This window comes from Canis lupus, chromosome 21 (assembly GCF_048164855.1).
Source record: "Canis lupus baileyi chromosome 21, mCanLup2.hap1, whole genome shotgun sequence".
Lineage (NCBI taxonomy): Eukaryota > Metazoa > Chordata > Mammalia > Carnivora > Canidae > Canis > Canis lupus.
In genome coordinates this window covers 3,090,073-3,115,010 of record NC_132858.1, presented here as the reverse complement: position 1 = coordinate 3,115,010, position 24,938 = coordinate 3,090,073, and the positions used below count along the sequence as shown (strand labels likewise).

Here is a 24,938-nt window from a genome sequence, read left to right as displayed (position 1 = left end):
CGCCCACCTTGGCACGTTCCTATTCCCGACCCTGCCTGGTAGCCTCCGGCAGAGACAGGGGCCCAAGCCGTGGGGAGTGGGGGAGGTGGGGGGCTCGGCTCGGGGGTCACACGAGGCCGGGATTGTCCCGGAGGTGGCCCGAGCCGACGCAAGCACTCCCACAGCCCCTCGCGTCCCCGGAGCGCGCACGCCCGCAGCGGTGCAAACTGTTTTTCGTTTATTGATGCAGGCTTTTGAGGCACAGTCGTGAGGTGTGGGGGACGGGCCCAGCCGAACAGCGAGACAGAAAGCCATGGGGTCTGCAAACGGATGAAGTGAGGAGAGGGCCGGGGCGGGGAGTGGCAACCCGCAGCCTCCTCCCCAGGCCTCGGTGCGGTCCCGAGGCCTCTTTGGTCAAACAAACAGAGCATGCCGGGGAGAGCGCGAGAGCCGAGCCCCTGGAGAGGCCCAGGCCGGGGGGCCCGCCCCTACACCGGTCCGCCTTTCTCCCGCGGCCGCACGGGCTTCCGGGGAGGGTTGGGGGGGCGGCGGCGGCCCCGTGGCGCGCGGGGCAGCGCGCAGCCGCGCTCGCTCTGCGTGTCGGAGGACTCGTCGATGAAGGCCAGGTTCTCGCTGGGGTAATCCAGCGCGGAGGCCGAGGGCGGGGTGGACGGGGAGGACGGCGAGGGCGGCTCGGCCTTCACGGGGAGCGGGGACGGGGGCCTGCCGGCGGGCGGCGCCGAGCGCGGCGGTGGAGGCAGGAACGGCCGCTCCTTCTCCAGCGGCGGTGGCGCCGTGGGCCCGACTCGCTGGGTCACCCGCGCCGTCACCGTGCCGGTCCAGCTGGCGGCCTGCGCTGTGAGGCCGCCCATCTGCGCGGGGAGTAAAGGCAGCCCTCGGCCGCGGGTCCTCGACCGCCTCTGCAACCCCGGGAACCTGCCCGTTCGCCAGTCGGGCACGGACCCCTCTCGTCCCCCTGCTCCTCCAGTCTCAGACCGCCAGGGCGGGGGAAAGGCTCATCACCCAGCTACACAGTCTCCTCTCCTCCATCCGCTCCTCTCCAGGAGCTTCTCTAGAAAGCCCCAGTTTTATGTCAGCTACCCTTCCGGTGCCCCCTAGAGACCTTTGCGCCTCTATCGAACTAGCTCCTCGGGCTGGAGCGCCCAGTAGGGTGACACAACACAGGTCGCCCAGTTAAATGTGACTTTCAGATAAAGGACAAATAAAATTTTAATTTTAATATATGCGTGTCTCTCTCGGGGCAACATTTGGGACTTACTTACACTAACATATTATCTATAATTTATCTGAAAGTCACATTTAACTGGGCTTCCTGTTTTTTTGTTTTTTTTTCCCAAATCTCACAACCCTATTCATGGGAGCAGAGATGGAGTCATCTGCAACCGGTCCAAGTTTAACCCTTTGCTCCTGGACCGGATGCACGTTGCAGGGGTACTCGGTCCCTGCCTTGAGAGGCCCACACTCTGGAAGGGAGGTGGACTGATCAACCCGCTGTTAGGGTACAATGCATCAGTGCACAGCACAAGAGCAGCACCGACCCAGGGGCGCCTACCTCTGCCCGAGTGCGGCGGGACACTACTCGCAGCCAGTTCCCGATGGTGGTGAGTACAGAGGCGAAGTAGGCCAGGCCGAGCAGGATCCAGAACCACACCAGCGGCTGGTAGGCTGCATTGCCCTGGTTGGGGCTGGCGCCTGGGATACCACCGGGGAGGCCAGAAGAATGTTGATTGTGGGGCAAACTTTAAGCCTGTGAGCTGCTGGTTCATGGCCCCTCTTCCCAGCTCAGTGAGAGGATCTGCCTCCCCAGGGCAATCAGTGAGTATGTGCTAGAGTGTGTGAATGCATGCAAGACAAGTGTGCATTACCTAAAGATGTGCCACATAATAATATGCAAGTGAGTGTGCTCACACCTCCAAATGTGAGCATATGGAAGGGGTGCACATATATAAGAATGTGATGTGTGAGGGATGCACTTAATATATGTGTGCACATGCATGGGGTGCAGACATGCAAGAATGTAAGAGCAAATGAGGTGTTGCAACCGTGCAAAAACGCAAAGGTGCATTCCAAAGGTGCATTCCGTGAGTGCAGGTAGGGATTGGACCCAGCGCCTGTGAGCGCACACACACCACAAGGAATTTGGAGGAAGAAGCAAGAGTGCAGGGCCCCAGAGCATGAATAAAGTGGAGAGGGAAGTGCAGCACAAGAAAGGTGGCCTCACCGGCCACATAGTCCCCGAAGCCCACCGTGGTGAGCGTCACTACGACGAAGTAGATGGCCTCCAGCTTGCTCCAGCCCTCCACGTAGCAGAACACGAACGTGGGCGTGAGAACAAAGAGCAGGCAGCCGATGAGCAGGAAGAGCACCGCGGATAGTATTCGCACCAGCTCCGGTGGCACATGCCACTTCTGCAGGGAGGAGCAATGGGCAGGACCCGAGGAGTCGCCAAAACCTCCAGGCACACGCCCCACACCCCCTCCTCCGGAAGCCTGTGCGCCAGGCTCCCGCGGCCGAGACGCCCGGAGGCCGGCGCTCACGTGCGGGGCGGGGACGTAGGGAAGGGTAACCCAAGCTCAGCGCAAGGGCGCGCAGGGCGAGGAGCAGCTCACCAGGAAGATGGCTTCGATGTGACCGATGCCACGGCGCAGAGAGGAGCCCAGCCGGTCCCCGACCCCTGCCAGCAGGATCCCGAACAGCGGGATCCCCACCAGCGCATAAAAGATGCAGAAGAGGCGCCCAGCATCCGTGCGCAGGGCCGCGTTGCCGTAGCCTGGGCAGAGGGGCCGTGCAGGAGGTCTAGGGGTTGCCTGGCACCCACTTCCTCCCTTTGCACCTTCCCCCAGGAGAAAACCCAGCGGCCCCTTGCCCCCCTCCCATGCCCAGTCCCCTCCCCCACCGATGGTGGTGATGATGGTGCCTGAGAAAAAGAAGGCGCTGCCCAGGTCCCAGGCTGAGTGGTTGTTGTTACTGGTTGAGTTGGTATCAGGGTTCGCACCCCCTCCCAGGGCATCAGCCACCTCCTGCAGGACAAGGCGCAGAAGGAGGAACCTCAGTCCCTCCTTACTGTCCTGGCCAAGCCCCCGGCCCACCAGTCTCCAGAGAGGTGTCCTCCATCCCCTCCCCACTCTCCCCTTCCCTCCCGTCTTCCCCCTCAGAGTAGACACTGCAAAATCCGGTGGCTCAGTTGTGTTTGACCTCCACATTATTTCAGAAATATTTTAATTGGGGTGCCTGGGTGGCTTAGTCGGTAAATCGAGGGACTCTTGATTTGGTTCAGCTCATGATCTCAGGGTCCTGAAACTGAGCCCCCTTGGGGGGGTTCACACTCTGCAGGGGGTCTGCTTAGGATTCTCTCTCTCCCCTCCCTCTGCCCCTTCCCCCCACCCCTCTCCTCCTGCATGCTGGAGTGCACCTGTGGTTTGTGCTAGAGCTCCTGTGGTGCGTGCTAGAGTGCTCCTTTGCGTGTGCTAAAGCACTCTTTCTCTAAATAAGTGAATACATTCATGCATAAATAAATCTTAAGAAAAAACAGAAAGATTTTAGTTATCTGCCCCTTCATTTCACACAAAAGATTTCAAATTTACGGAGCTCAGGAGCACAGACCTGGACCACTGGGTTCAAATGTCCATGCAGTGTGACCCCAGGCAAGTTGACTCTGTGCCTGATGATACTAGTGTCTATCTCAGACAGTTATGAAGAGTTAAAGCACTCACGCCAAAATAAGCCCTGTGCATTTGTTAAATTAGTCCCAAGTAGTGATCATGCCATGATTTTCAGCTTTCCACAGACCCCACCACTCCCACCGCCCCTAGGGAAGCTGAGTTTGAGCAACTTGCCTTAGAAAATCTGATGGAAGTTAGGGACCCTTTCTCCAGGAAGCTTCATATAGCATCAAATTTTGTCCCCAATATTTGAAGGTTCATGGACACACAAACCCCCGCCCACCCTACTGAAATCCAAGCCAAACCCTGTGCTACGTAGTAGGTGCTCAGTAAATAAGATTAAATTAATGAGATGGCTGTGTATCTGCCCCTCTTGCCACCTTGCAGGTCTCTTTGAGACAGAGTCTGCGTTTTGAGAGTGTCTGCCTTAAGGGACAGAGGTCAGAGCATAATGGGGGACCAGGGGAGGCAGAGGGGCCCTTCCCCCAAGAGCACAGAGCCAAGGCACAAAGGCAGTGGGAGAGCTCAAAAACCACATTCTTCCTCTCTGACTGCAATCCTCATTAGCAAGACCCATTCCAAATTAATCTTCCTAAAAGTGACTGCTCTAAATCCTCCACAGCTCCCTTCTGTAGCAGCATAGAGTCCACACTCCCAGCGCAGCATTTCAGCTCCTTCTCAATCTAGTCCTCACCTTCCTTTCCCCAGCCTTCTTTCCTGGGGCCCCCATGTGAAACCCAAGTTGCAGTGACTTTACCCCCAGATTTTCTGAGATGATACCATTTCCTGTAATCACAATTTTTAAATGAAGCCAAGAAGTGAAATGTATGATTTAAAGTGATTTAATTTTATTTTGCAAGACTTTCCCAATAAATTCACTACTTAGGGGGAAAAAATCCTTTGTCATCCTGTGTGTTCTAATTTTTGCTTCGAATGACTAGGCATCTGCTAAATCCGAGTTCTGCAAAACACTCTGAGCTTTCCAACTTCCACGCCTTTGCCCATGCTGTTCCTCTGCTGGCAGGTCTGTTGCAAACCAATCACACATCTCTAAGTTCTACAGGGCTCACCTGCCTCATTTCAATCACCAGCTCCTCTCAAAGGTCCCTGGCATCTCCCTCCTTGCCCCCAGCACCTTGCTCAGGGGCCAGCATATAACAGGTGTTTAACAAAGAAGGAAGCAAGGAAAGCTCCCTTTCCACTGAATCTTACAGTGGTCTCTCCATGGATCTGTCTCCCCTCATCCCAGAGTGACATTCTCTAGGGTAGAGCCTGCATCTGGTCCACCCCTCTACCAATTTCCCTGCTCACCTACGGTGTATAGCACAGCACCTAGCACACAGTAGGTGCACACTTGCTGCATGACTGCCTAATTGTGGAAGAGAAAGCAGCTGTCGCCCACACTTGTAATTTCTGCCCTTCCTTTTCTTCTTTTTTTATCCAGGACAAAAGCATTTACATCGTGAAAATAAAATAGGTCAGATTCCCTTCCTCCCTCTGCCCTGTGGTCTGGCCAGACACATTCTCCTCCCCAGGCCTCTCTGAGCCTCAGTGGGCATTCTGGAAGTGTCAGAGACAACATCAAGTCACCTGTGTCCTGGCCCCACCCCACCCTCATCTCTGCTCCTGGCCCTGCCACCTTGGGAAGGGGGGGGGGGGGGACACTGAGGCCTCCCTGCCGTGATGGCTCCTCCCTCCAAAAGAACAGGCAAGGAAAGGGGTACTCTTCAATAAAGTAATAAACATTAATTTATTAAAGTTACTCCTTAGGGATTTTATATGAGAGTTACTCAGAAATCACAGAAAGCAACTAAGGTGCTTTTCTGATAGTACCCCCAGAAGGCTGAAGCCCAGCACTTTCTTTAGTCACTGAACCAAAGCTGAACCGGTTCCTGACTTGCCCTTCCTCTAGCCTCCTTATCATAAGCATGTGTCCTGGGGAGAAGGGGTGCTTAACTTGGTATCCATGGTGGCAAGTTTAGGGGATCCTGGAACTCTCTGAATGTGTCCTCTGACAGCCTCTGAAACCACTGGGAGGGATATAGCTATAAGAGCATTTTCCAATGGGGTAGAGGACTGTTCACAACGTTCTTGGGCATCTCCAAGTCCTCTGTGATTCCAAAGAAGTAGAGAAGCCAATGTAGGGTTGCCAAAATATTTGCACGGGACATATTTATTTTTTAAGTTTTTAGTGGCTAAAATTCACAATTATCCGGGTGCTCTGGATTTCATCCGGCAACCCAGAACCAATGAGTTAGGCCTGTGAAAATGTAACATATCTCATGTGCTCCGGACATTTATTCATTTCCTCCTTCACTTGTTCCTTCACTCAACCACCATCACAACTGAAGGAGACAATCCAATGCCGGGAGAGGCAAGGTGGACAAGTGTTCCCATGGCCACCATATTGAAAACACAGAGACCTGGATTCCAGCCTCTGCCCTGTACCCCTCAGCCATACTCTGCCCTCAAGGCGGGGGGGTGGGGGGGTGGCGGTCTGGGCCCCCCCTGGCATGCAACTACATTTCAGGGGGTCACAGGCAAGTGCTGAAGGGGCTCCCACCCACCCACACACCTTGATGAAGCTCCCCAGGTCCTGGTCGCTCACACACGGATGGGCCCTCAGGAACTTTTCTCGGACCTCCCCCAGCTCCCTCTGGGCCTGCTGCTCGTGGGGCTGCTCCAGGGCCTGGAACACCAGGGCACCAGACACCAAGTAGAGTAGGACCAGCGCCAGCAGTGCCAGGAGTGTGGTGCTGCGCATGGCGCGCCCAGGGGCCCGGCCAATCCCTCCGCCTGCCTGGGGAGGCCGGGCAGGGGGCTCCTGGGGAGCAGCGGTCACTGTGGACAGAACCAGGAATGCGGGGGTCAGTAACTTGGCCTCCTCCCCCCTACACCCTCCTCCTCCAAACCCCACGCATCCAGAGGTCCTGGAGCCCCCAGCACTAACTGCCGGGGAGTGTCCTCTCTTCGCATCCCTCTGCCAGGACACATCCCGTCCCCCTCCCTGTCCTCCCCCTTACCTCCGCTGCCCGGCCCTCAGCCCCTGTCCGAGGACTCCAGGACTCGAGATGCGAGGAGGGCCCGGGAAGGGAAAGGAAGGAGAGTGGAGGGGGGAAGAGAGCCCGAGCCAGCCAAGGGACAGGCGGGCGAGCGAGACCGCGCCGGGCCTGGCAGGGGCGTGAGGAACCCGCTTCGGAGCAGGAGGCGGAGGGGGCGAGGAGGCGCGAAGGGGCAGCGGGAGGAGAGGCTGGACCGCGCAGGGCGGGGACGGGGATGGCGGGTCCCGGCTCCTCCACCGCGGCTGCCGCAGCATCTTCGCGCTTCTCTCGCCATCGCGCCTCTTCTCCGCTCCGCCGCGACCCGCGGGGGGCCGGGCGCGTAGCCTCCGGGGTCTCCCGGCGCCCCGCAGGGCTTTCGAGGAACCCAGGGGCTGGTCCCGTGGCTGCGCTGGGGCGAGGCCGGGCGGGGGGCAGGGAGTGTGCCGCGTTCCGGGAAGGAGCCGCGCGGGAGCGATCAGGGCCAGACCCGGGCAGCATCCTCCCGGACGGATGTCGGCCCCCGGGACAGCGGGCGGCGGCGCCCACGCGCACACACGCGGGCACAAAGGCCCGGGCGCCCACGCTCCGCCCTGCGGCTCGCTCCTGCCCCGCTGCCCAGGCTGCACGCACACGCTCCACCTGCGCACTCCCCGGGCTCACGGGCACGCCCGGACCCTCGGGGGCGTGCGCGCCGCCCGAGGCACCCCGAAGGTCCGCGCGCACGTGTGCACACACTCCCGCACACACACCGCACACCCGCCGTCCGCTCCCACGGCCTCCCGAGGCTTCCACGCTGACGCCGGGAGCGTGCGGGCGCAGGATGCGCGGCCGCTCGCCTCCCGGAGGCGCCCACGCGCGCCCCCTGCGCACCCCTCCGTGCCGGGGAGTCCCGCCAGCGCCCCGCACTCCTTCCCACGCAGGCCCCGCACTCACTGTCGGCTCTGCTGCGGCTGCGGCTGCGGCTGCGGCTACGGCTGCGGCCCAGGCACCCGCGCGGCCTCGCCGGTGCCGGCTGGGCCGCGGAGGCGGCGGCGGCGGCGGCGGCAGGGGCGGAGCGGGCGGCAGCCGGAGCTGGGACCCCCCCCCCGCCTCCAGAAGCCCCCCTCCTCCGAAGCTTAACCCCTCCCGCGCCGCGCCTCCCTCCGTGCCGCGCCCTCGCCGCCGGCGCCGTGCCCCGCGGCCCCTTACCTGCGGCCGCCCAGCCCCCCAATTCCGTCCGGTCTCGGCAGGTGGGGGGCAGAGGAGCCCGAGGCGGGTCGCCGCCGGGTCCGGCCTGGAGTCTCAGCCCCGAGTCCTGCTTCTGCCCCGCCGGCCGGCCAGCGTGGCCAGCGGCGCGGCCCCGGCCAGGACATCTGCCGGCTCACCTCCCCGGTCAGGCGCCGCGCTAATCTCCCGGCATCTCCCAGGTCCACTACGGATCGGAAGAACCCTCCACTCGGCGTCCCTGGGGACAGCCTGGCCCTTGGGCTCAGCCCTCCTGAGGGAGTCGGCCCCGCGGGACAAAGGGGTGGGCGAGCCGCTGAAACAACCCGGAATCGGCTGTGGTAGGGTGGGGTCCCAGTTCTGGAAAGTCATGGCCCCCTGCCCCCACCCCTGCCCATCCCTTGGTCCCCACCTCCGTAGCCATCCCGACGTGGAGCTAGTGCCAGCAGCCAGCACTCCCCCACAGCCTGAACAACTAGGGCTCAGGCAGGCCTTGGCACTGCTCTCCTCTGTGTTCCCACTTGCTTCTTCAAACCCTGCTCTCTCCCCCAAATCCTCTTGCCCGGGGTCTTCAGCTCGGACAGTGGGTGGTTTTAAGCCTGGGCTCGAAGTCTGACCACCCCCTACCAGTAGAGGGCGTCGACGTGTTACCAGGCTCTCCGGAGCCTCCCAGTTCCTACTTACAGAAAAGGGATGATTATCACCTGAGTGCTGCTCTGAGCATTAAGGAGGTAAGTATTTGTAAATGCTCAAAACAGAAGCTGGCACACACAATAAAGCGCCTTACAAATTTTCCTTTCGGGATCCCTGGGTGGCGCGGCGGTTTAGCGTCTGCCTTTGGCCCAGGGCGCGATCCTGGACACCCAGGATCGAATCCCACGTCAGGCTCCTGGTGCATGGAGCCTGCTTCTCCCTCTGCCCCTCTCTCTCTCTCTGTGTGACTATCATAAATAAAAAAAACAAATTTTCCTTTTAACAAAAAGTGACTGTTAGGCTTCAAGCTCATTCTCAGTCTCAGGTGACCTCTCCAGAAGCCCCGAAGGCTGGGTTCCCAGATCATTCCAAGTGAAAAGTTTCAAGACAGGATTAGTGCTAGGCTGCAGAAGCTTCTAGGAGCTGTGATGACCAGGTATGTGGACAGGAGAGAGATCCTCTGATAGATGACTCCCAGCCACAAGACAGATGTCAGATCTGACAAGGCTGTGGCACTGCCCCAAAGAAGGCAGTGACGTGGCATCAGGGACAGTAGAGAAGGGCCCCCAGGGGCACCTGGGTGGCTCAGTTGGTTAAGTGTCTGCCTTCCGCTCAGGTCACAATCCCAAGATCCTGGGATCAAGCCCTACATGGGGCTACTTGCTAAGTGGGGAGCCTGCCTTTCCCTCTCCCTCTGCAACTCCCCCTGCTTGTGCTCACTTGCTCTCTCCTCTGTTAAATAAAAATCTTAGAGAAAGGGGGGGGGGAGAGAAGGGGCCCCCAGGCAGACTATACGGGGCAGCCTAACTATCTGGCCAAATCCACACCTGGTAGGGAGGTGGGGATACTCAATCACAGGCCACTTCCTCCACAGCCCTAGACTAACCCCTGGCCTGGAATGCCAGGTTGGGAAAGATGACAGGGAAACAGGGTTTCCAGAAATCCCAATCCAGCAAGGGTAACAGGCATACGAGATGCATAATCACAGTGTCACTGGGGATTATCCCGGATATCCTGGATTATCCCGAGGGGATACAAGGCTCCCTGACCTGGAGATCATGACATCTGCAGGTTTTGAGGAGAGAGTAGAAATTTTTCAAGCAAGAAGTGGACTGGAGTGGGAACACTCTTCTGGCTTCCTTTGCCATCAGACTGCAGGCTCCTCCCTCTCCCTGCCCACCAATCTTGGTCGGGTAAGTGACCCCAACCCAGCCCAGCTGCTCCTTTGGAGGGCCTGGGTCTGATCGGTCTTCAGCCGTGTAAGCAATGACATAAGGAACAAAAAGCAGACAAATGACAGTGAACAGATGAGGGGTACAGACACTGTTTATTGAGTGGCAGGTGCAGGAGAGGTAGCTGGCTCCAGTGTAGAAGCAGAGGCGGCAGGTCATGCCAAGGTGCTGTGGGCATCTGGCAGCCAGAGCCATGTTCCCTTGTGGGGATAGCACAAGCTCACTACGACAGGAGGAGCAAGGAGCCGGCCAGGGGAAGAGGTGGCCACAGTCTCCCGTGATCCTGGGCAAGAAGCGGCAGGTGAACTTGGCACGGGGCCTGGGTTGGGAGGACTGGGGTCTGGGTGTTCTAGGGGAGAAGGGAGGGGGATCACGTCTGTGGGGTGGAGTAGAGACTGTGGTGGTGGCCACCTGGTCCCAGCACCTGGGAGAAGAGCAGCGGAGTGGTCCGTGTCTGGCTGCCCCCGCACCAGCCTGGCTCCCGCCCGATGGCGCCGTACCAGCTGCCAGAGCCTAGGCTGCCTGACATGCTGCAGGCAGAGAAACAAGGGTCAGTCCCTAGGCAGTGACCAGGGCCACATTCACAGGAGTTGGGAGAGGGAGGGAGGTTCAGAACAGGGTCCAGGACCCCAGCTTTCCAGCACCCAGGAGTTGAGTCCTCTACACTGTGGCAAACTGATCTTGCGGTTGAAACCAGAGGGTACCTCACCTAGTACAGACGGGAAACTTGGGCATGGCAGTGGCAGGGTCAAGGGGGAAAGTTGGCAGACCAGGCTCTAGATCCCCATGGCTCAACAGAGCAAGCTGGGAGCCAGGAGGATCTGACTCAGGGCCAGGGTTCCTACCTGGTGCTTTCGCTGTGACCATGCTCCCAGGAGCAGCCCTCGTCCTCACAATGCCCAGCCCGGTCAAAGAAGTAGGAACGGGAACCAAAGACCTGCCCATTGAGGATGCGACTGGTGCTCTGGGAGAAAAAGCCACCATCATGCTCTCTGCTGCCCCACAGCCCTGCCAGACCCCAGCCCAAGGGATTCCCAGCATCCACCCCTCTCCGCTGGCCCTCACCAGGTCCTGTGGGGGCCGGTGGACCCGGAAAAAGCCCACCAGCAGGGTGGTGGGCAGCAGCTCCCACACAAAGAGGATGAGACCAAACACCAGGTAGCCTTTGTTCCCCAAATCATTCACCAGGTCCGCCTGTGGGAAGGCAGGGGTTTGTGTCAATCCACAACTGCGCCAGAGGGGCACCCAGACAGAGCCAAGGCCAAGTGGAGGCCAAGAGGCCAAGAGCCACAGCTCCAAAGGAGGTAGCCAATGTGCTGAATGCCCACCTGGTCAGAGACGTTGTACCAGTCATAATCGAAAGCATCCAGCCGGCTCCGGGGGGCCAAGGCCAGGGCTGCCAGGTTGTAGCAGGCCCGGCTGGCATACAGCAGGACCATGGCACCACCCATCGCAGCTGCCTGGCACACACTGGTTCCCTGGCACAGATGACAATGGGGACCCTCAGGGCGGGAAGGCTCCAGCTTCCTCTCTGCCCTGAAGACCACTGCCCAAAGACCCCAAAGGACAACCGGGTATCAGGGCTTTTGGCCCTACCTTGGCCTCCAGGTAGATGCTGGTGGAGGGTGCACGCCGGGCAACAAGGCAGAGGCAGGCAGCAAGAGAGAGGGCGCAGATAACAAAGAGGGAGTCGCTCACCAGGACTCGCACCAGCAGGAGGGCCCAGGGCTGTGCCCGGCGCCGGCGAGACAGCACAGCACACAGCACATTCACCAGCAGAAAGAGCAGCGAGGCCCCCACGAAGGCCCCTCGGACAGCCAGCCTACAGCCCACAGCACAGTCAGCCCCAGACAACCATCCCTGGCACTCCCTGACCACCCAAACTCCCCCAGGAGACTCCAGTGTCAATCAGAACCAATCCAGACCAAATCAGTCTGAACCCCAGCCCTCCAGGTTTGCAGACAGGCAGGCCCATACGGGATAGCTGTGGTGCAGTGGACAGAGCACAGGACTGAGAGAAACCTGGGTTTAAGTAGGCCCTGGCGCTGCCTCCTACCATATCTATGACCTTGCACGTGAGGCTTTTACCTTGCTGGGTCTCAGTTTCTTCATCTCTCAGATGGGGATAACAACACTGAAAGACGTTATACAAATGACAAGTTTATTGCCGCTCAAGGTCAGCCAGCAGTGCAGTCTGGGGCTTCCCAGGGCTGGGGCCTCCAGCTCTTCATCCATCATGGATGACCCTGGGGGCCTTTTCCTTCACACTTAGCATAGCTATTTCTCTCAATGCTGCCCTTCACGGATGCAGTGCCTTTGCTGAGCCGTGTGTACCACGTGCCTAACTTTCATGGTTCTTTCTTTTCTTTTTTTTTTTTTTCATGGTTCTTTCAAAAACATTTGCTAAGTTGTCCTCGCCCTGGCACTACACAGGGTGGGGGCAAGAAACGGACACAAGGCTGTTCCCTGCCCCTGGCCTGAGGGATATGCCCACGTGTCCCTTGTACTTACAAGCCTCGGCTCATCTCCGGCCGGCGCTTCGCCTTGGCCTTGAACACAACCTGGGAGCAGAGATGCCCATCATTCCTTTGGGCCTTTGGGGCTTCCCACCCCACAGCCCACCCCCACCCATTACCATGGTTACCTGGGCAAAGTAGAGGTTCATAAGTGTCAGTGTGAAGAACTGCAGGCAGACAGGGCAGCAGTAGAGAAGCCAAAAGGGCAGGGGTCCCAGACGGTTGGCTCGGGGGGTATCTCGGAAGTAGAAGGAGAAGAGGGTGGTGCGCAAGGCAGCCCAGAGCAGACAGAGTGCCAGGAACACGGTCTGATAGCTGAGACGCTTGTGTCCATATAGGAGCACCAGCCAGAGCTGGGCATAGACCGAGAAGAAGAGCAGGGCATACAGAGTGGTGTAGGCCGCAGTCAGCCCCAGGGTCACAGCAGGAGGCAGCGCAGGCACCAGCCCAGCAGCAGGCACCAGGCCAGACAGGTTACTCTCCATGTCAGGAAGGGAGGCCTGAATCCCAGAGAAAGAGACGGAGAGGCTGGCTGGGGGCCAGGAAAATAAATACGGAGGGGTGGGAGTTGCAGGGTGCAGCGACAGAGATGAGGAGCTCAGGAGGAAAGAAGTTGCAGCTGGCAGGCCCTTCCCCCTCAACGGAGAGACCCTCCCCTTGCAGAGAGGCACAGGCAGCCTGCCTGGGCCCTGGGCCCCGCACTCTGAGGCGTGGAAGGAGTGCCCCTCTAGGGCAGAGGCGGGAAGTGGGCAGGGTCTCCTCCCTGGGCCAGCCCCAGAGCCGGGGTGGGGGCGTGCAGAGCCTGAAAGACAGGGGTCCCTGGCCTTAGCCGTTGGAGTCGATCGGGCCGGAGGGGGAGAGCCGGCAGATACCCTTCGACTGAAGGCAGTGGTCGCTGCGGGGGGCGCTCAACGCCCAGCTCTCCTCCTCCCCAAACTGGGGGGGGGTCTCTGTTCCCCCCAATAATCCGGGTTGGGGATGGCCTCTGCCCTCCGTCCTCGGAATTCCGGACGCTGCCCCTCCCCACCCCCCGCTGCATCCACTCTCCAGCCTCGGGGGGCGGGAGGAGGCCGACGCCGGGTCCTCCGTACGCCGCCGCGGGAGCCGGCTCTGGTCGCTGGGACCCGGGGCTAGGGCTCCTCAGCTCCCCGGCTCCCGCTGCTCCGCCCCCTCTTGCGCCTGCGCCTGCGCGGGCGGCGTCCGCTACGCTTATTGCGCAGAGTCTGGCCCCACCAGCTCCGCAGCTTCGCGCCGGAGCCGTGCGAGAGTTGGCGCAAGGTGCGCTGCCGGCGGGCGCCAGGGGTTACTGGAGGCAGGCGGAGGCCGAGACGCCCGGGCTGAACCGCATCCGGGTGGGCTGTGCCCGCGGCCACCTGCCCCCGTTCGTTTGCGGGGCCGCCAGTTCCCATGCTTCTCTTCCCTATCCCCAAATTGAGATCGCGCCGCCCGGCGGAGGGGCGGCGACAACCTCCCCGCACCGGCTTCCGAAGGAAACTTCCGCCCGCAGCCAAGATGGCCCCCGGGCCCCGCCCCCTGGGCTTCGCCCGCAGGGCCCCGCAGTCCCGGGGAGGCACGGCCGCCCCACGCCCCGGCCCGCTGCGGTTCCCGCTCACCTGGCCGGCCTTGTGCCTGCGCGAAGCCCCCTTAAGTCCTACGGCCACCCTCAGCGGGGCCCCCTCTCCCGCGCCGGGACAGCCATCCTGCCGGGGAGGAGGCTTCCTCGCTTATCTCGAGCGCTCCTGAGCCGGCGCGCGGAGTAGTGCGCCCGAGGCGTGCGGCGCGAGGTTTCCACTGTGGGGAGGAGGGAGCGGGACTTCCGACCCGACTCCCCCGTCCACACGGAGCAGTGACAGCAGCAACACCTGCATCCGACGGCTGAGCTTCAGCTGAAGCTTTGCAAAGTGCTTTCACCCACAGTAATCGCCACTCGGTTTACAGAGTTCACTGGCCTCCAAGGGAGATGTCATCATCCCCATTTTACAGGAGTGGAGACTAAGGCCCAAAGGGGCTGAAGGGCTTGTCAGCAGAAGCTGGTCTCCAGGTTCCAAGAGGAGACCCCAGAGAATCCCTCATCTGCTCCCGCGCAGGACCCAGGCACAAGGAAGTCAGGAACCGAGCGGCGGGGAGAAGAGGAAGGGACCCGGGACGACGGCAGTGGGCTGGGCGCAGGTCCGCCGCGGGGGCGGGGTCTGGGCCAGGGGCGGCCACGCCCCCTGGCCCGCCTTAGTGACGTGTCACCAGCTGATTGGGCCCTCTCGGTGACAGTTCCCGTTACCCAGGCAACTAGGGCCGGACTCCCTCAGTACTAGAGGGAGGCGGCAGGCCCGGGTCAGGGGCCTCGAGATCGGGCTTGGGGTAAGACTTGTGTGCCGTCACCGAGGACAGGTTGGGCCAGGGCCTAGGTAGGGACCTGGAACCGCTTCACAGCTCCGGGGCTCCACAAGAGGAGATTTAGGTAGACAGGCTGAGCGACCTGCCCAGCTAGCCTCAGTGGACAAACGGGGGCCCGGGAGGCAGAGTGAACCTGGGGTTCTAAGGTGGGCATCTGCTGCCCTCTCCCTTCACTAGCCACCATTTACCCCAGCTGTGCCCTAACTACCTGCTGTCTTGCCCCCACAGCCCAGAGCATGTTCCAGATCCCAGAGTTTGAGCCCAGTGAGCAGGAAGACTCCAGCCCTGCAAATAGGGGCTTGGGCCCCAGCCCCACAGGGGACCGGCCCCCAAGCCCTGGCAAGCACCAGCAGACGGCCCCAGGCCTCCTAGGGGAAGCTGGTCACCAGCAGGGGCAGCCAGCCAGCCGCAAACACCATGGAGGTAGGTACCTGCCTGGCCACCTTGCCCTGCCCCAACAGCTCCCTGCATCCTAGCTGCATCCCCACTCGCTGGCCTTGAGTAAGTCCCTAACCTCTCTGCACCTCAGTTTCCTCTTCTGTAAACCAGAGCAATTAATCACCACCATTGTAGGGCTGTTGGGATGATTAGTAGAACTATATAGGAAGCAATTATAGGGCCCGTGTGTAGTAAATGCTCAAAGAACGTAGCTGTTAGCATAGGACCAGAACACAAATCACCTAGAGACAACCAGTCAGCCAGAAAGGGGAAATGACTTGCCTAAGGTCACACTTGGTTGGCATTACCTTTGGTAGGAACCAGGGCTGGAAGACTCCAAGGTGCCCTGCCCCCGGCTTTGCACCTTCCCTGAAATTGGACCTTAGCCCCAGGTATGTATTTTCCTGCCCTGTGGCACACACCCATACTGGGACTATCCTTGCCAGTTGCCAGGGGTAAATGACTCCAAGGATAGCCCTTCCAGGAAGCGGGCCTGTCCACATCCACTGAGGGAACCCAGTGCTAAGATGGAAGGATGGGCACAGAGTGTGGTGGCCATTTCTCACCAGTGCCCACCTCCCCAGTGCCCAACACAGGTTTGGGCGCCTGGAACCACCATAGAGGTCTGGTGTGAACAAAACTTGTATCCCTGACCTCCTGAAGTCTGAATGAACCCATCCATTCCCACCTTCAGGAATAGGAAGGCTTACCGGGTCTTCCTCCCCAGCCCCCCCCAGCCCCCCCAGCCCCCCCCCACTTTGTCAGACTGAACTCCAGATTTTCTTTACCTCCTTTAACATCCAGATCTTTGCACTTGCTGTTTTTCTGCTCACTACAGGTTTCTACCCCCCACCTCCCTGTTCCTCTTCATCCTCCATATCAAGTGCTTAGTTTGTGCCACATGCTGTCCCAGCTGCCAGGGGTACACCAGTGAACAAAAAAGATAAAAGCCCTTGCCCTTGTGGTGCCTACATTCTAGTTAAGTGAGAGAGTGAGAAGAGACAAGCCATAAACAAACAAATGCCATAATGTGTTAGAAGATGACAGGCGTTGGGTGGCAGTGCCAGAAACATTGACTTTCTCTTTGAAATCCAGAGTATTGGGAGCTGGAGGAGACTCTAACGGGTGGTCAGGGTCAGCCTTGGCAGGAAGCAATATTACAGCAAAGCTTGGAAGGGGTGAGGGGTGAGCCCCGTCCATATCATTGGAAAAAGACAGATCCTGGCCTAGGGAAGGGCAAATGCAAAGGCCCTGAGGGGAGGACACGGTCTAGGCCCCTGGGGGGAGGAGAGTTTGGAAGTGGAGGGAGGGATAGATGGGAGGGGGGAGGAGCCCCTGGGCAGGGCCTGGAAGGCCAGTGTCAGGGTGTTGGCTTTCACTCTGAGTGGAAACACATGGGACAGCTTTGAGCAGAGGCAAGGGTGGTCTGATTTGGGGTCAAGAGAATCACCAGGGCCCCAGAGTTAAGACTAGTCTGCAATGGGCAAAAGCAGCCATGGGGCTGCAGGAGAGGCAGCCCCAAGAGTCCCAGTGAGGAAGGATGGTGGCTTGCACCTGGTGGTGGCAGTGGGGTTGGTAAATAGCTGGACTCTGGGTTTATTTTGAAGGTAGAACTGGCAGGATCTGCCAACGAACTGGATGTTGGGGGCAGGGGTGGAAAAGACAGGAGCCAGGGATGGCTGCAAGGAATCTGGCCTGGGCACCTGAAGGACGGAACTATGGCAGAACTGTTTGGGCCAGGGCAGGTGAGAGGTGCCTTTTGGGCAGCCAGATGGAGGTTTCTAGTAGGCATAGGTCCAGGTGGGATTTATACACATGGGAGTTTTCAATCACTGAGGTAATGTTCTCTGAGGCCCAGGGAGCCAGCATAGACAGGCCAGCAGCAGAGGAAGAGGCAGCATTGAGGACTGAGAAAGAATTAGCAGGATTGGAGGGAAACCAGGAGCAGGCAGGGCCTGGGCAGCAAGGGGGAATAGTCTGGCTGGAGGGGGACTGGGAGCAGAGCCCTGGAACCACCAAGACGGGGCTGTTGCAGTTTGGGTGGGGAGGTTGAGGGAAGGCTGAGCTCAGTTCAGTGGGGAGGGATGACAGGAAGAGAAGTGGAGGCAGAAAGGAGAGCCCAATCTTGGCAGCTGTGTTCCAGAAAAGGGAGCAGAGAAATGGGCAGCACCTGAAGGCCCAAGGAGACTCCAGGAAGGGTTGTTTAATTTTTTTTTTTTAAAGATTGTATTCATTTATTCATGAGAGACACAGAGAGAGAGGCAGAGACATAGGCAGAGGGAAAAGCAGGGAGCCCGATGTGGAACTGGATCCCGGGACTCAAGGATCACGCCCTGAGCCAAAGGCAGATACTCAACCGCTGAAACAACGAGATGTCCTGAGTTGTTTAATTTTTAATTTTTTTTTTTAATTTTAGAAGGGAGAAAGAAAACAGCCCGTCTATAAGCTGATGGGAGTAATCCAGGAGCCAGGAAACTACCCAATGAGGCAGGAGAGAAGGGAGACTAGCTAGAGAGATGTCTTTGAGTAGGGGAGGGGTCTGGTGCCTGGGGAGGGCTAGCTCAGCTAAACGCCGGAAGGTGGTCATAGCTGCGTGGTCTTGGGTAGATACTTTATGGGAAGTAGTAGAAGTTTCTCTTGTGGGTGCTTCCGGGTTCTCCAGGAGAGGGTTGAAGGAGAAAGGATCAGGTTTGAAGTAGTCGAGCATCCCCAAACATAGAGCATGTGAAGTGTACTGGGCAATGTCAAGGGTGCAACTGGGTTTTATGGTCTTTTCTTTTCTTTTCTTTTCTTTTCTTTTCTTTTCTTTTCTTTTCTTTTCTTTTCTTTTCTTTTCTTTCTTTCATTTCACTTTATCTGTTCATGAGAGACAGAGAGAGAGAGGCAGAGGGAAAAGCAGGCTCCTTGGAGGGTGGGACTGGATTCCCCAGACAAACGGGATCATGCCCTGAGCCAAAGGCAGATGCTCCACTGCTGAGCCACCCAGGCATCCCTATGGCCATGAATTTCAGTGGTGGCTGCATGGTTGTGCTTTTCTCCAGCCACACTGGCTACCAGGGGCCTGTGGGGGCCAGCAGGGAGTTAGAGTTTAACCAGAGCTGTGCCTGTCTCAGCCTAGCTGGGGAGAGGTGCCTGCAAGGGAGGGAATGGTTGGTGTGGGGTGTCAGTTTGCTCTGGAACTTCTGGCATCACTAGAGTGGGCTACCAAGGCAGGGAGCCAGCCAGGTAGGGGTGTAAGGCTTGGGATAGAATTACCGAAGGTTCTGTCCCTGCAACTGAGAGTGAGGGCAGGACTAGAGAAGGCAGGGCAAGGAAGGAGAGGTTGGGAAGGGGAAGGACCACTTGGGTCCTGTGAATGAATGAGGATATGTGGTGATGGAGAGAGCAGCAGGGATTGGATGGAAGAAGTTCCTGCACCAGGGGGTGTGTGGCCTGGATAAGGACCGAGGAGGAGGGAGTGAGAATAGTCTGAAGCAGTGATAAGGACACCTCCCCTAGCTCCAGACCCTTCAATGAGGAGGGCTGCAAGGAAAAGAAAGTGCGAAGACAGCACAGGTGTTCTTAAACTTTGTTTTCAATACCTAAAAAGCAAGTGATTTTCCCATAAAAATCAACAAGTGCAAATGGCCTGCCAGAGCCACAAAGCCACTGCCCCCTCCAGACGGGCAGAGTCCTGTCACACTTCATACCCCCTGGCCCCTGGGTCTTGTGGGCCTGGACTGTCAGCATCCCCAGGGCAGAGACTGAGCTACCTTCTGTGCTGTGACAGGCCCTGCACATAGCCCAGTGCCAGGGACAGGCAGGTATGTGGTGAGCTGTGTGTGTGGATGAATGGTAGAGAGGGAAGGAGGAATGCCCAGTAGGTGAGGCCACAGGGTTCAAACACCACACTACCCTCTATTAGCAGTTTGAGCTTGAGCAGGCTAGTTAACTCTGTCTGCGTCAGTTTTCTTATCTGTAAAATGAGAATAGAACTAGTCCTCCCTTCTAGGTTGTAGGGAGGATCTGATCAATTAATATAGGAAAAATGTTGGGATCCCTGGGTGGCACAGTGGTTTGGTGCCTGCCTTTGGCCCAGGGCGCGATCCTGGAGACCCAGGATCGAACCCCACGTCGGGCTCCTGGTGCATGGAGCCTGCTTCTCCCTCTGCCTCTGCCTCTCTCTCTCTCTCTCTGTGTGACTATAAATAAATAAAAATTAAAAAAAAAATAAATGTTTAAAAAAAATAGGAAAAATGCTTAGAAACAGTGCCTGGTCCAGAGGAATCTCTCTTCTTACTATTACTGTGATTGTTGCTGTTATTGTTACTATGAGTTGGCCTAGGCTCTGAGCAGAGTTGAGGACTGCCATTCTTTCAGTGGAGGTAGACGTGAATAACCTATGCCCTCCTGATGATGGACAAGTAAAGTATAAGTTAGAACCAGAAGATAAAGGCCTTGAAAGACACACTAAGGAGTTTGGACTTCACCTCCTCGGCAATTGGGAGCCACTGAAGGTTTTAGGAAGGGGACAGACACAGTTGGGTTTAGAGCAGGGGTTGGCAAACCATAGCCACAGCTAAATCCCTATTTTTTTGTCAGCCCATGAGCTAAGAATGGTTTTGACAGGGCAGCCCCGGTGGCTTAGTGGTTAGTGCCGCCATCAGCCCGGGGTGTGATCCTGGAGACCCGGGATCAAGTCCTGCATCGGGCTCCCCACATGGAGACATGGAGCCTGCTTCTCCTTCTGCCTGTGTCTCTGCCTCTCTCTCTGTGGGTCTCTCATGAATAAGTAAAATCTTAAAAAAAAAAAAAAAAAAAAAAAAAAGAATGGTTTTAACATTTTTAAAATTTTAGTGGAATATAGCAACACAGTTAATTATATATTGTTTATGGCTTCTTTCAAGCTATGACCAGCAAAGAGTAGGGCACTTTTAAAAGCTCAGTTTACACAAATGATTGTCATTTTGATGATGGCTCGGTTGGCATTGCTAAATCCATGGCTTTGGTGAAAATACCCTACCCTACCCCATTTGATAGGCTCCTGATAGAGTGGGCACTCACCAAAGGCCCAGAGGTGCCTTCCCCCAGACTGCACCCCCAAGGTGGTCCAAGGTGTTGCTGTTGGGAACCTGGGGCATGAGCATTAAGCACACAGACCCTAGAGCCAACCTGGCTGGGTTTGGATCCCAGCTCTGCCACTTACTGGCTGTGTGACATTGGGGAAGGTACTTACCCTCTCTGTGCCTTAGTTTTCTCCTATAAAATGGGGACAGTGAGGAACCTTTCTCATGGGGTGTGATGGAGATGTAATGAATTGATTCAGTTGAAGCACTTTGAACTTGACATGGCAAGTATTCTTCTGCTGGTTCTGATTCCTAGGCAAGGAGGTGGTACCCAGACCAAGTGGCCACCTGCAAGTCACTCATTTTCTGACTCTTGGACCTTGTGTCTGTCAAGTGTGGTGGTTGTGTGCCTTATTAAAAACTAGTAAAGGAGAATAGCTGACATTCCTCGAGCACTTAAGTGGCCAGGAGGGTGTGCCAGCTGCAGGACCTCTGGCAATTCCTAACCTCTAGGTGCCTCCATTTCTTCATCTGTAATATAGGGAGAACTTAGCAGCTACCTCACTGGGAAGCTGGGAGGCTTCGGGATGTAAAAGCGGCAGAACCTGGTGCTCTCCTTGTCTCATCTGTTCTTGGATGTCCTGGGAGATAGGAACTGCCCCCATTTCATAGAGGAAGATACCGAGGCCCCAAAAGGTTGGGAGAGGGCCCAAGGTGGGGCACCTGGGGGTCTCAGTCAGTTGAGGGTCTACCTTCAGTTCAGGTCATGATCCCAGGATCCTGCTTTTAGTATATGTGCTGCCGAAGTGAGCACGATCCCAGGGTCCTGGGATAGAGCCCCACATCGGGCTCCTTGCTCAGCAGGGAGTCTGCTTCCCTCTCTCCCTCTGCTCTTCTCAGTCACCTCCATGCTCCCCTCTCTCTTAAATAATTTTTTTTAAATCCTAAAAAAAAAAAAAAAAAAAGAGGAAGAAAATGGCCCAAGGTCACAGAAATCTGGTTGAGGTGGGACCCTTGCGTCTGCCCACACCCTCACCCTCCATAGAATTGGAAAGTGCTCTGTAGATGGGCCTGTTCTTATCAGGGGTCTTTCTATTCCTGACTCTCAGGCAGTATCCCCAATCCTGATTTCTGAGTTAGCTGCCTGTTCTCCACTTCCACCTCACTTCTCAAAGGCTGTATGGTGTTCCTTCCTGACATCAGGCCTGGACTTGGGTGAAGCTCAGAACAGCCAGGAGCTCTGACCACTCTCTTAATCTAGACCTTTCTGAATCGAGTACTCTCTTCACATCTTAGCTTTCTTTTTTCTTTTTTTATTTCTTTTTTTTTAATTTTTATTTATTTATGATAGTCACACATGGTGGGAGAGAGAGAGAGAGAGAGAGAGAGAGAGAGAGAGAGGCAGAGACATAGGCAGAGGGAGAAGCAGGCTCCATGCACCGGGAGCCCGACGTGGGATTCGATCCCGGGTCTCCAGGATCGCGCCCTGGGCCAAAGGCAGGCGCCAAACCGCTGCACCACCCAGGGATCCCCACATCTTAGCTTTCTTAGCCACGGATCTTTCTTAGCCCCTGAAAGTGACCTGTAGGGCTTTGTGTAAGGTCCTTTGGGAGAGAATGAGACACTTGTCCCCTGGCCTCAGAGCCTGGCCTAAATCCAACTTCCTCCAAAATGCCTTCCCTGACAGATGGGCTTTGCCAGGGACCCCCAGCATGTTGCCGTGTATTTGTTCCATGCTGTCAGTCTGTCTGTCTTTTTTAAGATTGTATTTATTGTATTCATGAGCGTTACACAGAGAGAGAGAGGCAGAGACACAGGCAGAGGGAGAAGTAGGCTCCCTGCAAGGAACCTGATGTAGGACTCGATCCTGGGACTCCGGGATCACACCCTGAACCAAAGGCAGGTGCTCAGCTGCTGAGCCCATGCTGTGTTTCACGCTGTTATGTAGCTCTGGGTTCTTGCTCCTGGGAGTGGTTCTAGGTCTTTGTTGGTCTGGATTTGGGGGTGGGATTGGCAGGAGTGGAAGGATGGCACACAGTACAGAGGTCAGAACACAGGAGAGGTGACTGTGAATGACAACTTATCATGTACTTTCAACTCTCAGAGCACTTTCACATACTTCATGTGACCTCTACACAGCCACTGGTAGTAGGGGATAGGTCTCTCCCCACACAGAGGTGAGCACACTGGTTCAGAGTTGAAGGGTGGTAGCTCAATGGCTAATTACTGGACTCGGGAGTCCAAGAAACTTCTAGGGAGTTCCAGCCTGAGAGCTTCACATTGTGTGACCTTGGACAAGTCTCATTTCTCTAAGTCTCTGTCTTATCGTCTATAAAATGGAGGCAATATTAGTACTCCTTAAGATGGTTAGGAGCATAATGAGGTAATTCCGAGGGCTGGCACATAGTAAGTGCTCCATAATCATTACCTTAAAAAGTCAACAGACAGGGGCACCTGGGTGACTTAAAGTGTCACTTTTGGCTCCGATCATGTTCCCAGGGTCCTGGGATAGGGCCACATTGGGTTCTCTGCTTAACAGGGAGCCTGCTTCTCGCTCTCCCTGTTGCTCCCCCTGCTTGTGTTCTCTGTCAAATAAGTAAATAAAATATTAAGGGAAAAAAAAATTAATAGACCCTTCCAGACTCAATCTCCAAAGTGGGTGTTCTGGGAGGTACAGACATGCTGCAGACAGGTGCTTGTTCTCCAGGGACCCAAGGTCTCCCTAGGCCACAACAGTGAAATAGATGGGCCCCAGCAGATCACTTGCCCAGCTAAGAGTTCAGCCCTGCCTGGGGCCAGAGACCTCATCCAGGGAGTGCCCCGGGGCCCTGTGGTGTTGCACTGATAATTATACTACTTATGGCCTTATTTTGTGGCAGGCACAGAGGCAGGTCATTTGATACTCTAAGGGCCTGGCCCACTGTTGGGGCTCAATTAAGATTTGTGGGATTACTGAGAAGTTAATTCGAATCTTCACAAAAGCCCCAGGAGCTTCCCTCGCTTTACATATGAAGGAACTGAACTGGGGCTCCAGGTACCCCTGAAGGTACTGTGCACACAGAGCCATCAGCGAGAGGGAGCTGCCCGGAGGGCTTTGGCAAGGCTGGGGGCGCAAAGGAGTAGAGACTCATGTCGCCCCCGTCCCCCGTGCAGGCGCTGGGGCTGAGACCCGGAGTCGCCACAGCTCGTTCCCCGCGGGGACCGACGAGGATGAAGGAATGGAGGAAGAAGAGCTCAGCCCTTTCCGGGGGCGCTCGAGCTCAGCGCCCCCCAACCTCTGCGCGGCACGGCGCTACGGCCGCGAGCTCCGCAGGATGAGCGACGAGTTCCAGGGCTCCTTCAAGGTGAGCGCCGGCCCCCAAAGCATGTCGGGAACTGTAGTTCCGGGGCCGCTCCTCTCCGTCGGCCCTGACCCTGAGTCCCAGGGCCTGCCGGTATCTGTAGTCCACACCGTGCGTCAGAACGTTAAAGGTCCCGAGTTCCCCAGATCCTCGCGGCGCGGAGCACGCTGGCATTGGTGCTCCCGGGCAGTCCCTTTCAGATATCCGGGTTCTTTGGCTTCAACAACTTCAGAATTCCTCAGTTCTTGGACTGCCGTCCCGGCTTCCAGAGGCTGGGTCTCGGGCTCTTCCGGGGTCCTGGCGTTCTCTCCCCGCGCCCCTGGCACAGTGTGTCTGGGACCTAATCAGTCCCGTTCCTAAGGGCCCAAATGATCCTTCGAGGCTCCTCAAGTGGACAGGAGGCCCCTCGGTGCAGGGCATGCTGGGAGCTACGGTCTTTAGGTCGGCCGGCCGGCGTCTCACTTAGCGGCGGGGTCCCGGAGGAGGAGGGCTCCGACTCGCGCTGCCAGAACAAGCTAACTCATTTAACCCTTTCCTCCTCCCACCCCGAAGGGACTTCCTCGCCCGAAGAGCGCGGGGACAGCGACGCAGATGCGACAAAGCCCCAGCTGGACGCGCGTCATCCAGTCCTGGTGGGATCGGAACTTGGGGAGAGGAGGCTCCGCCCCGTCCCAGTGACCCGTCCCGCGTCCCGAAACTCTCCCCTTCTCTCGGCGCCGCCGGCGGCCATCTTGGGTGTGGGCGGAAGTCTTTCCCGCAGGCTCGATGTAAGAAAGAGGTTCAGTTCTTTCCTTCTCGAAGGAGGCGATCTGACCCAAAGCCGATCCCCTTCCGGTGTGCACCAGGAGCACGGAGGGGTTTGGCCCCGTCGGAAGTTTTGAAGTTTACGCGCCCTTGGCGGCCGGAAGTGGCCCCGTGCCCCCGCCCCGGCCCCCGCCCGGGCTGCCCCGAGCGTCTGCGCCAAGTTGCGGGGCAGGAAAACCCTAACTTCTCCAGAGCCCTTTCCTCCGCGGCGTCGCTGCGGGCTGTCACTCGCAACGAAATGTGCTAATAAAGCCCGCGTTTGTGCCGCCGAGGCTCCTCTCTCTGTCGCCTGGGGCCTCGCAACCCTGAGAGCGTCCTCGCTTTACACGTGAGGGAAACCGAGGCTCCTCCTGAGCGGCTTCTCCTGGAACCGAGCCCGGGGAGGGGTCGGGGCGGCGAGCAGAGTGGCTGCTCGGCCTCCGGAAAGGGAAAGCGGCGCGGCGCGGGGCCGCGGGGCCCCAGGGCCTTATCTCATGTGGTAATTGGGACCTGCAGGCCGGCCGGCCGGAATTCCGCGCTCGGCAAACCGTGCCGCGGCCCCCCAGGGAGGGTCAGTTGTTCCTATTTGGGTC

At 57.6% G+C, this 24,938-nt stretch overlaps 3 protein-coding genes across 20 annotated transcripts; 1 reads left to right on the top strand and 2 right to left on the bottom strand.

Moving 5' to 3' along the window:
* Window positions 1-196: 196 nt before the first annotated feature.
* KCNK4 (potassium two pore domain channel subfamily K member 4) lies at window positions 197-8,474 on the bottom strand. Of its 11 annotated transcripts, none has more exons than XM_072789689.1 (7): window positions 8,319-8,474; window positions 6,238-6,351; window positions 2,897-3,020; window positions 2,610-2,770; window positions 2,222-2,408; window positions 1,553-1,692; window positions 197-851 (listed from the first exon to the last, which is right to left on the bottom strand). In XM_072789689.1, exons 1-7 carry the CDS (start codon window positions 8,328-8,330, stop codon window positions 468-470), a joined length of 1,122 nt encoding a protein of 373 aa, XP_072645790.1. In that variant the 5' UTR covers window positions 8,331-8,474; the 3' UTR covers window positions 197-467. The 11 variants fall into 11 exon arrangements, with proteins under 11 accessions (XP_072645790.1, XP_072645784.1, XP_072645783.1 ...); XM_072789683.1 differs by lacking the exon at window positions 2,897-3,020 and adding an exon at window positions 7,892-8,114 and having other exon boundaries at window positions 6,238-6,503; window positions 8,319-8,457; XM_072789682.1 differs by lacking the exon at window positions 2,897-3,020 and adding an exon at window positions 7,892-8,222 and having other exon boundaries at window positions 6,238-6,503; window positions 8,319-8,456.
* A 1,433-nt stretch (window positions 8,475-9,907) lies between these two features.
* Window positions 9,908-14,535, bottom strand: GPR137 (G protein-coupled receptor 137). 4 transcript variants are annotated; one of them, XM_072789697.1, is made up of 8 exons: window positions 13,961-14,535; window positions 12,476-13,149; window positions 12,343-12,392; window positions 11,428-11,446; window positions 11,160-11,309; window positions 10,897-11,025; window positions 10,677-10,795; window positions 9,908-10,361 (listed from the first exon to the last, which is right to left on the bottom strand). In XM_072789697.1, exons 2-8 carry the CDS (start codon window positions 12,830-12,832, stop codon window positions 10,202-10,204), a joined length of 984 nt encoding a protein of 327 aa, XP_072645798.1. In that variant the 5' UTR covers window positions 12,833-13,149; window positions 13,961-14,535; the 3' UTR covers window positions 9,908-10,201. The 4 variants fall into 4 exon arrangements, with proteins under 4 accessions (XP_072645798.1, XP_072645795.1, XP_072645796.1 ...); XM_072789694.1 differs by having other exon boundaries at window positions 11,428-11,653; window positions 13,961-14,534; XM_072789695.1 differs by having other exon boundaries at window positions 11,428-11,653; window positions 12,476-12,847; window positions 13,961-14,534.
* BAD (BCL2 associated agonist of cell death) lies at window positions 13,921-24,632 on the top strand. 5 transcript variants are annotated; one of them, XM_072789704.1, is made up of 4 exons: window positions 13,921-14,516; window positions 14,967-15,161; window positions 23,375-23,565; window positions 24,115-24,632. In XM_072789704.1, the coding sequence occupies exons 2-4, from the start codon at window positions 14,975-14,977 to the stop codon at window positions 24,238-24,240; spliced, it is 504 nt and encodes a 167-aa protein (XP_072645805.1). In that variant the 5' UTR covers window positions 13,921-14,516; window positions 14,967-14,974; the 3' UTR covers window positions 24,241-24,632. The 5 variants fall into 5 exon arrangements, with proteins under 5 accessions (XP_072645805.1, XP_072645803.1, XP_072645804.1 ...); XM_072789702.1 differs by lacking the exon at window positions 13,921-14,516 and adding an exon at window positions 14,560-14,702; XM_072789703.1 differs by lacking the exon at window positions 13,921-14,516 and adding an exon at window positions 14,685-14,884.
* The last annotated feature ends 306 nt before the right edge of the window (window positions 24,633-24,938 follow it).

Excerpts from the sequence above, each read along its gene's own strand:
- KCNK4 (XM_072789681.1), bottom strand. The coding sequence starts at position 6,978 with ATGCTGCGGCAGCCGCGGTGGAGGAGCCGGGACCCGCCATCCCCGTCC. Across the intron at positions 6,504-6,685 it reads CTGAGGGCCGGGCAGCGGAG|TGACCGCTGCTCCCCAGGAG; the intron begins GTAAGGGGGAGG and ends TTCTGTCCACAG. Across the intron at positions 2,409-2,609 it reads ACATCGAAGCCATCTTCCTG|AAGTGGCATGTGCCACCGGA; the intron begins GTGAGCTGCTCC and ends TCCTCCCTGCAG.
- GPR137 (XM_072789694.1), bottom strand. The coding sequence starts at position 12,832 with ATGGAGAGTAACCTGTCTGGCCTGGTGCCTGCTGCTGGGCTGGTGCCT. Across the intron at positions 12,393-12,475 it reads TGAACCTCTACTTTGCCCAG|GTTGTGTTCAAGGCCAAGGC; the intron begins GTAACCATGGTA and ends CTCTGCTCCCAG. Across the intron at positions 11,310-11,427 it reads GCATCTACCTGGAGGCCAAG|GGAACCAGTGTGTGCCAGGC; the intron begins GTAGGGCCAAAA and ends CATCTGTGCCAG.
- BAD (XM_072789704.1), top strand. The coding sequence starts at position 14,975 with ATGTTCCAGATCCCAGAGTTTGAGCCCAGTGAGCAGGAAGACTCCAGC. Across the intron at positions 15,162-23,374 it reads CAGCCGCAAACACCATGGAG|GCGCTGGGGCTGAGACCCGG; the intron begins GTAGGTACCTGC and ends TCCCCCGTGCAG. Across the intron at positions 23,566-24,114 it reads AGTTCCAGGGCTCCTTCAAG|GGACTTCCTCGCCCGAAGAG; the intron begins GTGAGCGCCGGC and ends CCCACCCCGAAG.